The sequence below is a fragment of the Bombina bombina genome, chromosome 11 (genome assembly GCF_027579735.1).
Source record: "Bombina bombina isolate aBomBom1 chromosome 11, aBomBom1.pri, whole genome shotgun sequence".
In the NCBI taxonomy this organism is placed as follows: Eukaryota; Metazoa; Chordata; class Amphibia; order Anura; family Bombinatoridae; genus Bombina; species Bombina bombina.
Window position 1 is genome coordinate 39207180 of NC_069509.1, and position 13265 is coordinate 39220444.

Below are 13265 nucleotides of genomic sequence, written 5' to 3' on the forward strand. Positions count from 1 at the left end.
CGTATTTTTGCATGAATGGTTCATTTATTGGTTTTGTATGATTTTTAAAATACGACTTTTATTGTGCACTTATGTAATGTATGCATCTCGTTCCCATACAAAAATATAGCATACACCCCTTAGCGAGACACCATGTTTTCTGGGTAAAAATGTGGCTTTAGAGCATTGCACCAGGGAAATAGAAATTCTAGCGAGCATTCTTATAGAATCTCGCCAGTCTTGAAACCTCTAGATCATTGGGGCCCTTGAAGTGAGGTTGTCCAATCACATTACATTTTTTGTTTAGGTCATTAGGAATATATGAGCATGTAAATTAGGGCTAAATCAGTTACAGTTAAACAATCTGACTGTAGTATTTGCTTTGGTCAAGCACATGTTTAGGAGGTGTTAGTGTTTATTTAATTTTTACAAGTGAGACATTATCAAATTTCCCCACATTTTTTATTAAGTCCTCCGGGCTTTAACAGCACAGATCTTGCTGACAGTGGTGAGACTGCACTATTTCTACCTGCATCACTCCCTGTTAGCGAGACCCGCACAGTTAAAGGGACATTAAACTCTTTGAGATGATAATATAAAATTATCAATCATATATAAAAAACAACAACTCTGTAATATACTTTAATAATTTATTTTGTCCCCTTTTCCTGTAATTCAATTTGCAAATTGTGATCATTTCAGTTCCTGTTAGCAATGAAAGTGTAGAACACTGTTATACACCACACAGTTATTGGCTGCACACTCTAGTGACTATAGTATATATATACTTTCTATTTCTTTGTTTTCTTGCTATCTTTATTTGAAAAAGCACTACTGTAAGCTTTAGAGCCGGACCATTTTTTGTTCAGCACCTGTGTAACACTTGCTGATTTGTGGCTAAATGTAGCAAACCAATCAGCAAGCGCTACCCAAGTGCTGAACTAAAAATGGGCCGGCTCCTAACCTTTTATTATTGCTTTTTCAAATCAAGATAACATGAGAACAAAGAAAAATTGATAATAGGAGTAAATTAGAAAGTTGCTTAAAATTGCATGCTCTATCTGAATCATGAAAGAAAAAATGTGGGGTTAGTATCCCATTAAATTCCGCTCGTATTAGGAGTTGAAAGTAAATGCGAACGCGTGAGCTCAATCCCGATTTACGCTAGAATGATTACAACAACTTCATAGCTCGGTTTAACTTTTATGCGAGTCAAAAAAGTGTCACAAAATGCATCAAAAATACATTTAACAGTATAGTTACACTCATAATAACACTATGTAATAAAAAATATTTACAAAAATTGCAAGGGATCAATAGGAACACAAGTATAAATATATGTATGTATCTAAAGATATATATGTATTTACATGTATTTCACATTTCAATGTTCTTCACATAACAGAATATGTTCTATTTACTAATAAAAACACATATACGATTTTTTGGTACAATATATATCTATCTATCTCTATCTCTATCTCTATCTCTCTCTATATATATATATATATGTGTGTGTGTGTGTGTATATCTATACCTATGTGTATATATCTATATCTATCTATCTATCTATCTATCTATCTATATATATATATATATATACACATATACACATACACACACACGATTATATATAGGTATAGATATATACAGACATATATAGGAATATCTATTTAGAAATACATAGAACATATTCTGCTATGTCCAGAACATTGGAATGTGAAATATTAAATACATGAGTAGAGTGTTAGGTTTTTTCCCCACTTTTTTTGCTCCTTTGACTTCTATGGGGGAATATGTTAACGCAATCGCAATATTCTAAGTTCAGCTTTTTGCGCACATCAGGTATTCGCTTGTGCGCTAACTTTCTACTTTCAACTTGTAATACAAGCGCTACCCGACGTGCACAAAAAGCTTACTTCTAGCAGAGTTAGCACTCGAATGGGAACGTTAAATACTGCTCCACTTATATTCTGACCCTAAACGATCTAATTTGTGAGAGCTTGTACTTTTTCATAATTAATTCAAACTAATTATAGAATGAACTCTTACAAAGTGGTTAAACACATAGGTAACAAGTGCTGTTAGCATTGTAACATTTGATTCGCTGATACATGTAACTGCCACTGTTGATTGGCTCACAAGGGGTTTGCTGTCTATTTGGGGGGTTAAACACATTGGGATTGATCACAATCCTTTAGAAAAGTTTATCCACTGATTTGTTTTCTACAAAAACTTACAATTACAGTCTATGGGGATTTGTTTTGCACATAAAGCACTTAAAGAATATGAAACCCAAAAAATGTATTTCAAGATTCAGATAAAGCAGCAATTTTAAACAACTTTCTAATTTACTTTCTTTGTTCTCTTGGTCTCCTTTGTTAAAAAACAGGAATGTCAGCTCAGGAGCACTATATGGCAGCAGTTTTGCAAGAATGTTACCCATTTGCTAGAGCACTAGAGGGCAGCACTAGTTCCTGCGATATAGTGCTCCAGATACCTAGGTATCTCTTCAACACAGAGTATCATGGGAAAAAAGCAAATTTGATAATAGAAGTAAACTGGATTTTTTTTTAATAATTGCATCTTCTGTCTGAATCGCAAAAGAAAATGTTTGGGTTTCATATCCCTTTAATAAATATATTATCATTATAATACTGCTGAAAAATAAAAACATCACTCACTGTCTCTTAAAGGGACATCAAATGTGAACGCTACATAATTTTATGTTTAGAAAATATCACCTGAACATCTCTAAAAAAAGGAAGACATTTTACCTTAAAATTTTCTCAGTAGCCACATCCCATTGTAAAAGCAGCCAATCAGGATGCTAGTCCCAGGACTTGCAAGGGAGCGTGCATCTGACATGCGCAGCACAGTCATGTTATTTCCCTCCTCAGTTTACTATGAAATCTTGCAAGATTTAAGTGAAATCTCATGAGATCACAGTAAAGCAAAGTGTGATATCAGCAGTGATTAAGCTGATTACGCTGATTTGCTGCTTTGTTTTTTTCCCAACAAGCAGCTGACAGTATCTGAAGGATAACTGTTCACACATCATTTACAATTGTGAGATTAATACATTTTGAGGTAAAATATCTTTTTACATAGAAATGTTCAGGTGATATTTTCTTGTCAATTTTTTCAGCTATGCTGCATCACTTTCAGGTGGGTTAGCATATGAGTATTATGACCTTTAAAGGGACAGTCTACACCAGAATTTTTATTGTTTTAAAAGATAGATAATCCCTTTATTACCCAGTCCCTAGTTTTGCATAACCAACAGTTATATTAATACACTTTTTACCTCTGTGATTACCTTGTATCTAAGCCTCTGCAAACTGACCCTTATTTCAGTTCTTTTGACAGACTTGCAGTCTAGCCAATCAGTGCGGGCTCCTAGGAACTCCACGTGCAATAGCACAGTGTTATCTATATGAAACACATGAACTAACACCCTCTAGTGGTGAAAAACTGTCAAAATGCCCTGAGCTAAGAGGTGACCTTCAAGGGCTTAGTTAAAAGCTAAATCTAGGAGGTTCATATGCTAATTTCTAAGAATAACAAGAGAACAAAGCAAAATTGGTGATAGAAGTAAATTGGAAAATTGTTTAAAATTACACACCCTATCTGAATCATGAAAGTTTGTTTTGGACTAGACTGTCCCTTTAAATTGCCAGAATGTTTCTTTAAAGGGACACTGAACCCACATTTTTTCTTTTGTGATTCAGATAGAGCATGCAATTTTTAAGCAACTTTCTAATTTACTCCTATTATCAAATTTATTTCGTTCTTTTGCTATCTTTATTTGAAATAGAAGGCATCTAAGCCATTTGTTTGGTTCAGACACCGGAAAGCACTTGTTCATTGGTGGTTGAATTTATCCACCAATCAGCAAGAACAACCCAGGTTGTTCACCAAAAATGGGCCGGCATCTAAACTTACATTCTTACATTTCAAATAAAGATACCAAGAGAATGAAGACAATTTGATAATAGGAGTAAATTAGAAAGTTGCTTAAAATTACATGCTCTATCTGAATCACGAAATAAACAATTTGGGTTCAGTGTCCCTTTAATGATTCAGATAAAGCATGCCTTTTTAAATAACTAATATAATATACTTCTTTTCTCACATTGTCTTTGTTTTCTTAATATGCTTTGTTGAAAGCAGGAAGGTAAGTTCAGGAGTGTGCACGTGTCTGATGTATTGTACGGCAGCAGTTTTGTAAGCATGTTATACATTAGCACTAGGTGGCAGCAAAGATTTCCTGTCATGTAATGCTCCAAACTGTGCACGCTTCCTATTTAAATATCCCTTCAACAAAGAATAACATGAGAATGACGCACATTTGATAATAGAAACAAATTGGAAACTTTTTTTAAATTGTATTCTCTGTCTGAATCCTGAAAGAATTTTTTTTTCTGTTTCATGTCCCTTTAACTGAAGACAGTCAGCTCCAAACGTTCATTATTAAAGCACAAGTGAATAAACTGCTTTACATGAACTATTTTATGCTACAATATCATCTGACTGTTTTCCAAATAATTTAAAGGGACATTAATCATTTTAAGATTATAATAGAAAAAGCTTAAGAGTGCGTAGTAAAAATAAATTTAATTGCAATGAAGTTTTTTTTTTTTTTTATTTGACCCCATTTTGCCTGTTAATTTAAGTCTGAAAACTGTAACCTACATATCTGTCCCTAAATACCCTCAGCAGAGATGAGATACTGCGAAACAATGCAGTTTTTCTAAACAAAATGACTATGGCAAGCTGTCTATTAAAGTAATAAGCCCAGATTGACACCTCTAAATAAGGCAAACAGTCTAGGGAATTTAGCCAATAAAAGAACAATTTCTGCAAACAGGGTGTTAATTTATTTGGAAAATATTTATTCTCGGTTTGCGTTTATTATTTACAACACTATACAAATGTTTTCTAATTACAGGGTGTTTTGTGTGTTTTTCTGATCTCGTTGTCTTCATTTTTTATTTCTTTTGCCCATAGTATCGAGAGCTGGGTACAGATGAGATAGAAGGTATGGATATAAATGTGTCGGACGATGGCGCAAACTGGTTTGCCAGATTAAACTGTATAGAAAATGTTCTCTTCCCACACTTCATATGGAGTTTATAATGCTGGCTATAAAAATATTTTATCGCATGGATTGGCCAAATGTTTATGCTAAATATTTTTGCTAACGCATTATAATCTTTCCGCGATTGTCCTAAATGGAAATAATGGTCACTTTAACCATATTTGGGCTAAATTACTAGTAGAGCACATATTTACGCTTCCGTTCAAATTGGTTATTTCTCTGCGCGCTATTGAGCGCGAGATTACAGTTGGGAAGTTCAAATATCGATCTGGGCACTTCCTCGCTGTGTGTCACATCATGACACATTACAATTTGCTTTTCATAAAACTGCATGCTATATCTGACTGCTCAAAAGTTTAATTTTGACTTAGTGTTCCTTTTAAAGGGACACTGAACCAAAATTTTTTCTTTTGTGATTCAGGTAGAGCATGCAATTTTAAGCAACTTTCTAATTTACTCCTATTTTAAAATTTTCTTTATTATCTTGGTATCTTTATTTGAAAGGAAAGAATGTAAGTTTAGATGCCGGTCCATTTTTGGTAAACAACCTGGGTTATTTTTACTGATTGGTGGATAAATTCACCCACAAATAAACAAGTGCTGTCCAGGGTCTAAACCAAAAATTGTCTGGCTCCTTAGCTTAGATGCCTTCTTTTTCAAATAAAGATAGCAAGAGAACAAAGAAAAATTGATAATAGGAGTAAATTAGAAAGTTGCTTAAAATTACATGCTCTGATTCATGAAAGAAAGAAAAATGTGGTTTCAGTGTCCCTTTAAGGATTAAGTTATAACTCCAGCCTTTCTGGAGCAAATGGAACAAGTACACATTTTACAGCAAAAATACCCAACATAAATAATAGATGTATATTCCACTGGAATGTTGTTTTAGTTAAAGGGATATTGTACTGTAAACTTTGTTTACCTTTAAACATGTTCCCAATGACTTTTTATAGTAGCTGCAGAGTATACAATATATGGGATTTTGCCTATGTATGTTTATTTTGTATATGAAATAGCAATGTTTCCTGATTGAAGATTCAATCCATTGTTCTCAGGAACATTCACATAATGGTCTGAACGTGCAGAAATAGCAAACCTTCTAATCTTATCTGTCTTTCTGTACACTAAAGCCTCCTTATCATATCTCTCTTGCTATACACACAGGCCAAAGTGCAATTGAAAAGGAAAATTGTATTACCTGTCTCTTCCACCTCCCACTGGAAACTGGATTGCATAGCTTTTCTATAGAGAATACTAAAGTATTTATAATTTCAGTGTAGGTGAGGTTTCAACAGGCAAAATAAGCTATTTTAAATTACAAAATAAAAAAAAGGTAAATGAGATAATATATATATATATATATATATATATATATATATATATATATATATATATATATATATACATACATACACACACACTTTGATACACTACAGTGTATAAAACAGATTATTAGGAAAATATTAAAAACAGAAAAGAAAAAAAAACCATTACAATATCCATTTAATCATAGGTAAATTAAATACTGAGTTTAATATCCGTTTAGACACTGATTCTTTTTTTTTTTTACAAAGTTGTGACACTGTTGTGCAGTCTTTACTAATGCTCACTGGCTTATATGTACATCCTGCTATTTATTAATGGCTGATAGGCAATTCCTGCACATATCAGCCAATGAGCATTTGGTAGGAAATACAGAAGTGACAGGTTCAGGTTAAATTTAAACAGCTTTTGTCCCGTTTTGACATAAAAAAAATTAAAAAGTTTAAAATTTGTCTTTTTAAAAAAAAAAAAATATATATATATATTTTTTATAAAATAAGCTACTAAGCATTTTTCACTCTTGTGATGTGTTTCTTGTTTAGATTTGCTTTTAACATTTTGGGAAAATCTTTGCATGATAAACTATAACTTGTGTGGCTTCATGTTCCTGGATTGACTAGGTGTGTCTCACTGCTGACACCAGCTGTTGAGAAACACATGCTTTTAATTTGTAGTTTGTCTTGTGCAGACAGATAGCTGGTACATCTGTATTTTGCTTATGGGATGTATGAAACAGACAGAGCTTGTAACCACCCCACATATTATGTGATAGTCACTGATTGAGAACTCTAAATTGGTGTCCCACCTGGACTGCGTTGGGCAAGCGCCTCCAGGCTCGTTTGAAGCATTCTGGGAAGGCTTCCAAGCGAGGTGCTGGGCGCTCACTGAACGCTCAGATGACTTCAGTCCCAGTGCTTCCAGCTTGCTGGTAACACTGGGAGTGAGAAGAGCAAGCGTCTGAGCGTCTCAGCTCCCTGTGACGCGGCTTGGGAGCATTTTCTTAACGCTCCCAAAACCGTGACATTTCCCTGCACCCCGTCATCACTCAGGGGATTTAACTGGTGCTGGGTCTCAGCGTTTGCCGAACATGGCTCTGCACATTTCTCCCTTCCTTAGAAAAGTGAAAACATAACATTAAGACTATATATCCTGTTATTTGTTCTACATTAATATATTGAAACATTTCTGTGGACACCCATGCTGCTATTACTATTGCAAAATAAAGGGAAATGAAACTTAAAAAAATCCTTTCATGATTCAGATAAAGCATGCAATTTTAAACAACTTTCTATTTTACTTCTATTATCAAAGTTTCTTTCTTCTCTTGGTATCTTTAGTTGAAAAACAGGGACATAAGCACAGTAGTAGCATGCCCTTGTCTAGGGCACTATATGGCAGCAGTTTTGCAAGAATGTTATCCATATGCAATAGCACTAAAGGGCATCACATGTCATGTATTGCTCCAGACACCTACCTAGGTATCTCTTCAACAAAGAATAACATGGCAATGGAGCTAATTTTCTCATAGAAGTACATTGGAAACTTTTTTTTTTTTAAATGTATGCTGTGTCTGAATCATTAAATACTTTTTTGGGTTTCATATCAGTTTAAGTGGTGTTCATGGTGATACTGTGCCTCCCTAGTAATATCTATCACCTCCTAACAATACGTACATCTCTCCTTTACCGTTGGACCTCTCAGAGCTTCGAGATGCTTTTGTGGAGTTTGATAAAGACAAAGATGGGTTTATAACCTGCAAAGACCTGGGAAATCTGATGAGAATCATGGGATACATGCCTACTGAGATGGAGCTTATTGAGCTTTCCCAGCAGATCAATATGAACCGTGAGTATTGAGGATAAGACAAGTCAAAGTCATGTTGCATCCAGACACATTAAAGGGACATTAAACACTTTGAGATGGTAAGATAAAATGATAAATTTGTTTATATAAAACAACTCTGCAATATACTTTCATTATTTATTTTTTCCTATTTGCCTGTAATTCCATTCTGAAATTGTGAGCTTTTCAGTTCCTGTTAGAAATGGAAGTGCAGAACACTGTTAAATCCAGCACAACCATTGGCTGCACACTCTAATGACCTATGTATAACTGTCCCTAATTGGCCACAGCAGAGAAGGTAACCTAAGTTACAACATGGCAGCTCCCAGTGTTTTATAGACACTAAAACTTTACACTTATTTTGTCACTTTTGAAACAACTAAAGAAAACTTTAAAAAATACATCTACATGTTAGTCATGGACTAATCTTTTCTTTGAATGCATCATTCTATCGACCATGTATTTAGTGTTTAATGTCCCTTTAACTATTATTTACTAAGGTAAACTCTTTCAATTAGCTTATTTACTAAAGTATGCAAAATGTTTTCAGAAATAATAAATATTTGTATTCTTATAAAGGAGTGAAATATATATATTTTTTATATAATTTACCTCTTCATCAACCTTTATTATTTTTGTCTGAAACTTTCTCTAGCTACCTTTCTTTCGTCTGCCATTTTCTATTTTGTAGAAAAGATTGCAGATAACTAGCCACTAGTAAAGGGAGATTACACTAAAAATGCTATACATTATATGAAAGATCAGCAATTAAAACATTTTTCAAAATTTTGTTTAATAAAAAAAGTTAAGCTAAAATCATTAAAAAAAATTACTGTTGAGTTTAATAAACTGATACTCAAGTGTGAGTTGCTCACTGGACAACACTCACATCTCTACTGTTGCATGGACACTTGACACCACATTCCAAGAATGAAAACATAGGAATCTCCATCTTAATTTATTCCAAAAACATTTAACAATAACTTAACAATAATTTTGTAACTTTTTAGTTGGGGGCCGAGTAGATTTTCAAGATTTTGTTGAGCTCATGACCCCAAAGTTGCTGGAGGAGACAGCCGGAATGATTGGAGTGAAAGAATTGAGAGACGCCTTTAAAGAGGTGAGAGGCAGACAGATATGGAAATAGAATAGAAATCTAGTGAAGATAATGAGTGGAAAGGAACTGATAGAGAACTAACCATTGTTGTAGATGGTAGAAAAAACCCAATCCAAACAAGGGTCATATAGTGTATTTTATATATATATATATATATATATATATATATATATATATATATATATATATATATATATATATATATATATATCACCTTCAAATGTTTTCTTTAAGATAAATATGTAAAAAGGATATAAATACAATGCATAATGTAAATAACATCTAAATTCAGGATTGAATAATGTCCTCAAGAAGGTACATTATAAAAGAACAATATTTAGAATATCATGTTAGGAGAAACTAAAATAAAATGTATGATATGTCAGAGAATAAGACTTGAGAAGCACTTGGAGCTATGGTGTAGGTAGATGATTTGACTGAGGTTAATAGTCTAGAGCTTGTAATGGGGTAGGTAGATGAGTTGACAGACGTTAGTGGTCTGGGGTTGGTTAAATTAGTTGAGTTGCTGGGGATTATTTGCAGTTAGTAGATGAGTTGTCAGAGGTTAGTGATCTAGAGGCATTATTGGTGGTAGGTAGATGATAGTAGTCTAGAACCATTATTGGAGGTAAGATAAGTTAACAGAGGTTAGTGGTTTAGAGCCATTACTGGGGGCAAGTAGATGAGTTGATATAGATTAGTGGGCTAGAGCCATTATTGGGTATACATAGATACATTGACAGATGAAAGTGATCTAGGGCTATTGCTTGGGGTTAGCAGATAACTTGAACAAGTTAGCTGTCTAGAACCATTATTGGGAACGTACATGAGTTGACAGAGGTTAGTGGTCTAGAGAGATTTTCCTCTTCCAATTCCATAGTTTGATGCGAACGGTGATGGGGAGATAACACTGGATGAACTACAACAAGCCATGCAGAGGCTTCTAGGAGAGAAACTGACGACCAGCGAGATTGCAGATGTGGTGCGAGAGGCCGATCTGAATGGAGATGGGACTGTGGATTTTGAAGGTAAGAAGAAGATTGAGGTTCAGCTTTGTTTGGCATCTATCTATAACTCTGTCCCAGGGGTGTTCTTAGATTATACAATTTCTCAAAAAGTTTTTCACCAAACTAAATAGCAAGGCTGCCTGAGGTAATGTATGGTTTCACTTGCTTTGCATACAGCACTGGGCACATAGAGGGACACTACCATGCAAATTCAGGGCAGCTCACACCTTTGAGGGTGTTACAGTAAGGAAACAATGATGTATAACTCCCCCCTAAAGCCATCACTGCTCTGGTCCTTTATAAATGTTGTGGTACATCCTGCTAAATTATCTCACTGAATATTCCTTTTCTCCTTTTGCAGAGTTTGTCCGAATGATGTCACGCTGACCCTTGACCCACCACATTTCTATGTGATGGCCAAATTCATGAAATTCCTCTAGAGAGGTCCGTTGCTCTCCAGACCACCTCAATGACCTAGAGCTGAATAGAACCCCTGGGTACTGTGTTACCTTGGCCTCCAGATTTCTCTGTGTTCCTCTGCATAAATCTTATAAATAAAGATGGCTACTTTTATAAATTGTGGTCATGGATCACGCTGCTCTATGCTTAAGTGAGATTTCATAATGAGTGTAGGTGGGTTAAACAGGTGTTTAGAATAGGGGTAGTATACAGGCCTCCATTAAAGGTTGAAGCATTAGATCAACTATTAATTGATGCATTTGCCAAAATTACAATGAAGTCAAAGTTATAGTAAAAGGAAACATTAATATGCCTGATGTAAACTGTAATGTACCCTTGCTAAATCAACTAGAAGTAAGTATATTCTGGAATTTTTGCAAGGGAAATCTCTTGAACAACTGGTAAAAGAACTAACACATAAAGGAGCTATGTTATTTAGAAACAGTGATATAGTATCTGAAGTGTCTGTAGGTGAGAACTTAGGATCTAGTAATCATCAGTATGTATGGTTTGATATTCAGGAAAAGGTACTGTGCAACCAAAGTAAAACAAAAGTTTCTTATATTTCTTACATGGGCAAATACATAAATGATTCTCTAAAAAGGGATGGCACAGATTACCGAAGAACAAGAACAGAAGAAATATTTTAAAAACACTATTCTAGATGCAACTGAACATTGTATTAGGCTTGTTTGTAAAAGAAAAAGAAAAATGTAAGCACACTGGCTCAAAAGAGGATAGGGAAAAATGCAGAACCCAACAAAAGATGACAAAGAAAGTAATCAGAAAGGCTAAAGCTGATGCAGAATAGAAAAATAGCACAAGCAGTGAAAATGGTTACAAAACATTCTTTACATAAATCAATGAAAAGAGAAAAACTAATGGAGGGGTAGCAAGACTTAAGACTGATGATATAGTGGTAGAAGGAGATAAATGATTACTTCTTTTCAGTCTTTACAACAAATTGTAAACATAGTGATATTCTATTAAGATATTTAACTTTGAATGATAATGTGAGTAGTACTCTTCTTTTTACAGAGGAAGAGGTTTCAATGGCTTTATAAAAAATAAATGTTATTAAGTCAGTGGGTCCAGATAATATTATTAAAAGGGTGCATAACCATTTGTGAGTTGTTCCAAAAGACTGGAATTTTGCCAATATAGTCCCTCTTCATAAAAAGGGTAGTAGGGAAGATTCTGCTAACTATAGGCCAGTCAGTTTGACCTCAATTGCAGGGAAATTAATGGAAACTCTTTTAAAGGAAAGGCTTGTTTCTTACCTTCAGACAAACAACTTAGAAGACAAAGGACAGCATGGTTTCACTGCTGGAAGATCATGTCAAACTAATCTAATTGATTTCTTTGACCGTGTAACTAAATTTATAGATCAGGGGGAGCTGTAGATGTTGCGTATCTAGCTTATGGATAGAAGGCAGAGGGTTTCAATTAATGGAGTACATTCAAATGAGGCATTAGTTACTAGTGGTATTCCCCAAGGCTCAGTTCTTGGACCTGTTTTGTTGAACATGTTCATCAGTGATATTGAAAGTAGGCTCCAGGGGAAGGTTTGCAGATGCAAAAATTTGTAACAGAGTTGATGTTTCAGGAAGAGTTGATGAAAGGAACAGTGATATTAAAAAACTAGAGTACTGGGCAAATAAATGAGCACAATTATGCATATAGGATCCAAAAAACCCAAAGGCCAATTATAGTCTCAATGATACATTACTGACTAACTAAAGAAGAATGGGAGTTGGGAATTATTATTTCAGATGTTTTAAAATTTTGTGCATAATGCAGTAGGGCAGCCAGCAAGGGCAGTCAAATAAATTGGTTGCGTTCGGAGAGGTATTAGTAGCAGAAATAGCAAGGTTCTCATGCTACTTTACAGATCAATAGTTAGACCACATCTGGAATATTGTGTACAGTTCTGGAGACCATGGGGCCTATCTATCAAGCTCCGAAAAGAGCTTGATGCCCCGTGTTTCTGGCGAGCCTTCAGACTCGCCATAAACAGCAGTTATGAGGCAGCGGTCACAAAGACCACTGCTCCATAACCTGTCCGCCTGCTCTGAGCAGGCGGACAGACATCGCCGGAAATCAACCCGATCGAGTACGATCGGGCCGATTGACACCTCCCTGCTGGCGACCAATTGGCCACGAGTCTGCAGGGGGCGGCGTTGCACCAGCAGCTCTTGTGAGCTGCTGGTGCAATGCTGAATACAGAGAGCGTATTGCTCTCCGTATTCAGCGAAGTCTGGTGGACCTGATCCGAACTGTCGGATCAGTTCCGCCAGACTTTCTTAAATAGGGGCCCATATCTGCAGAAGGATATAAAGAAACTAGAAACTGTCCAAAAGGAGGGCAACTAAAATGGTACACAGTCTAAAATATAAAATTATAAAATACACAAAGAAATAATCTATGGGGTCTATTT

At 35.0% G+C, this 13265-nt stretch overlaps 1 protein-coding gene across 1 annotated transcript in view; it reads left to right on the plus strand.

The window, feature by feature from the left end:
* Nucleotides 1-10946, plus strand: part of CABP5 (calcium binding protein 5) — a 15412-nt gene extending 4466 nt beyond the window's left edge. Inside the window, exons 3-7 of the mRNA XM_053695259.1 lie at nt 4990-5020; nt 8105-8248; nt 9256-9365; nt 10243-10390; nt 10731-10946. Coding sequence (XP_053551234.1) covers nt 4990-5020; nt 8105-8248; nt 9256-9365; nt 10243-10390; nt 10731-10756 — 459 coding nt within the window. The 3' untranslated portion in view covers nt 10757-10946. The remainder of the gene's footprint in view (nt 1-4989; nt 5021-8104; nt 8249-9255; nt 9366-10242; nt 10391-10730) is intronic.
* The last annotated feature ends 2319 nt before the right edge of the window (nt 10947-13265 follow it).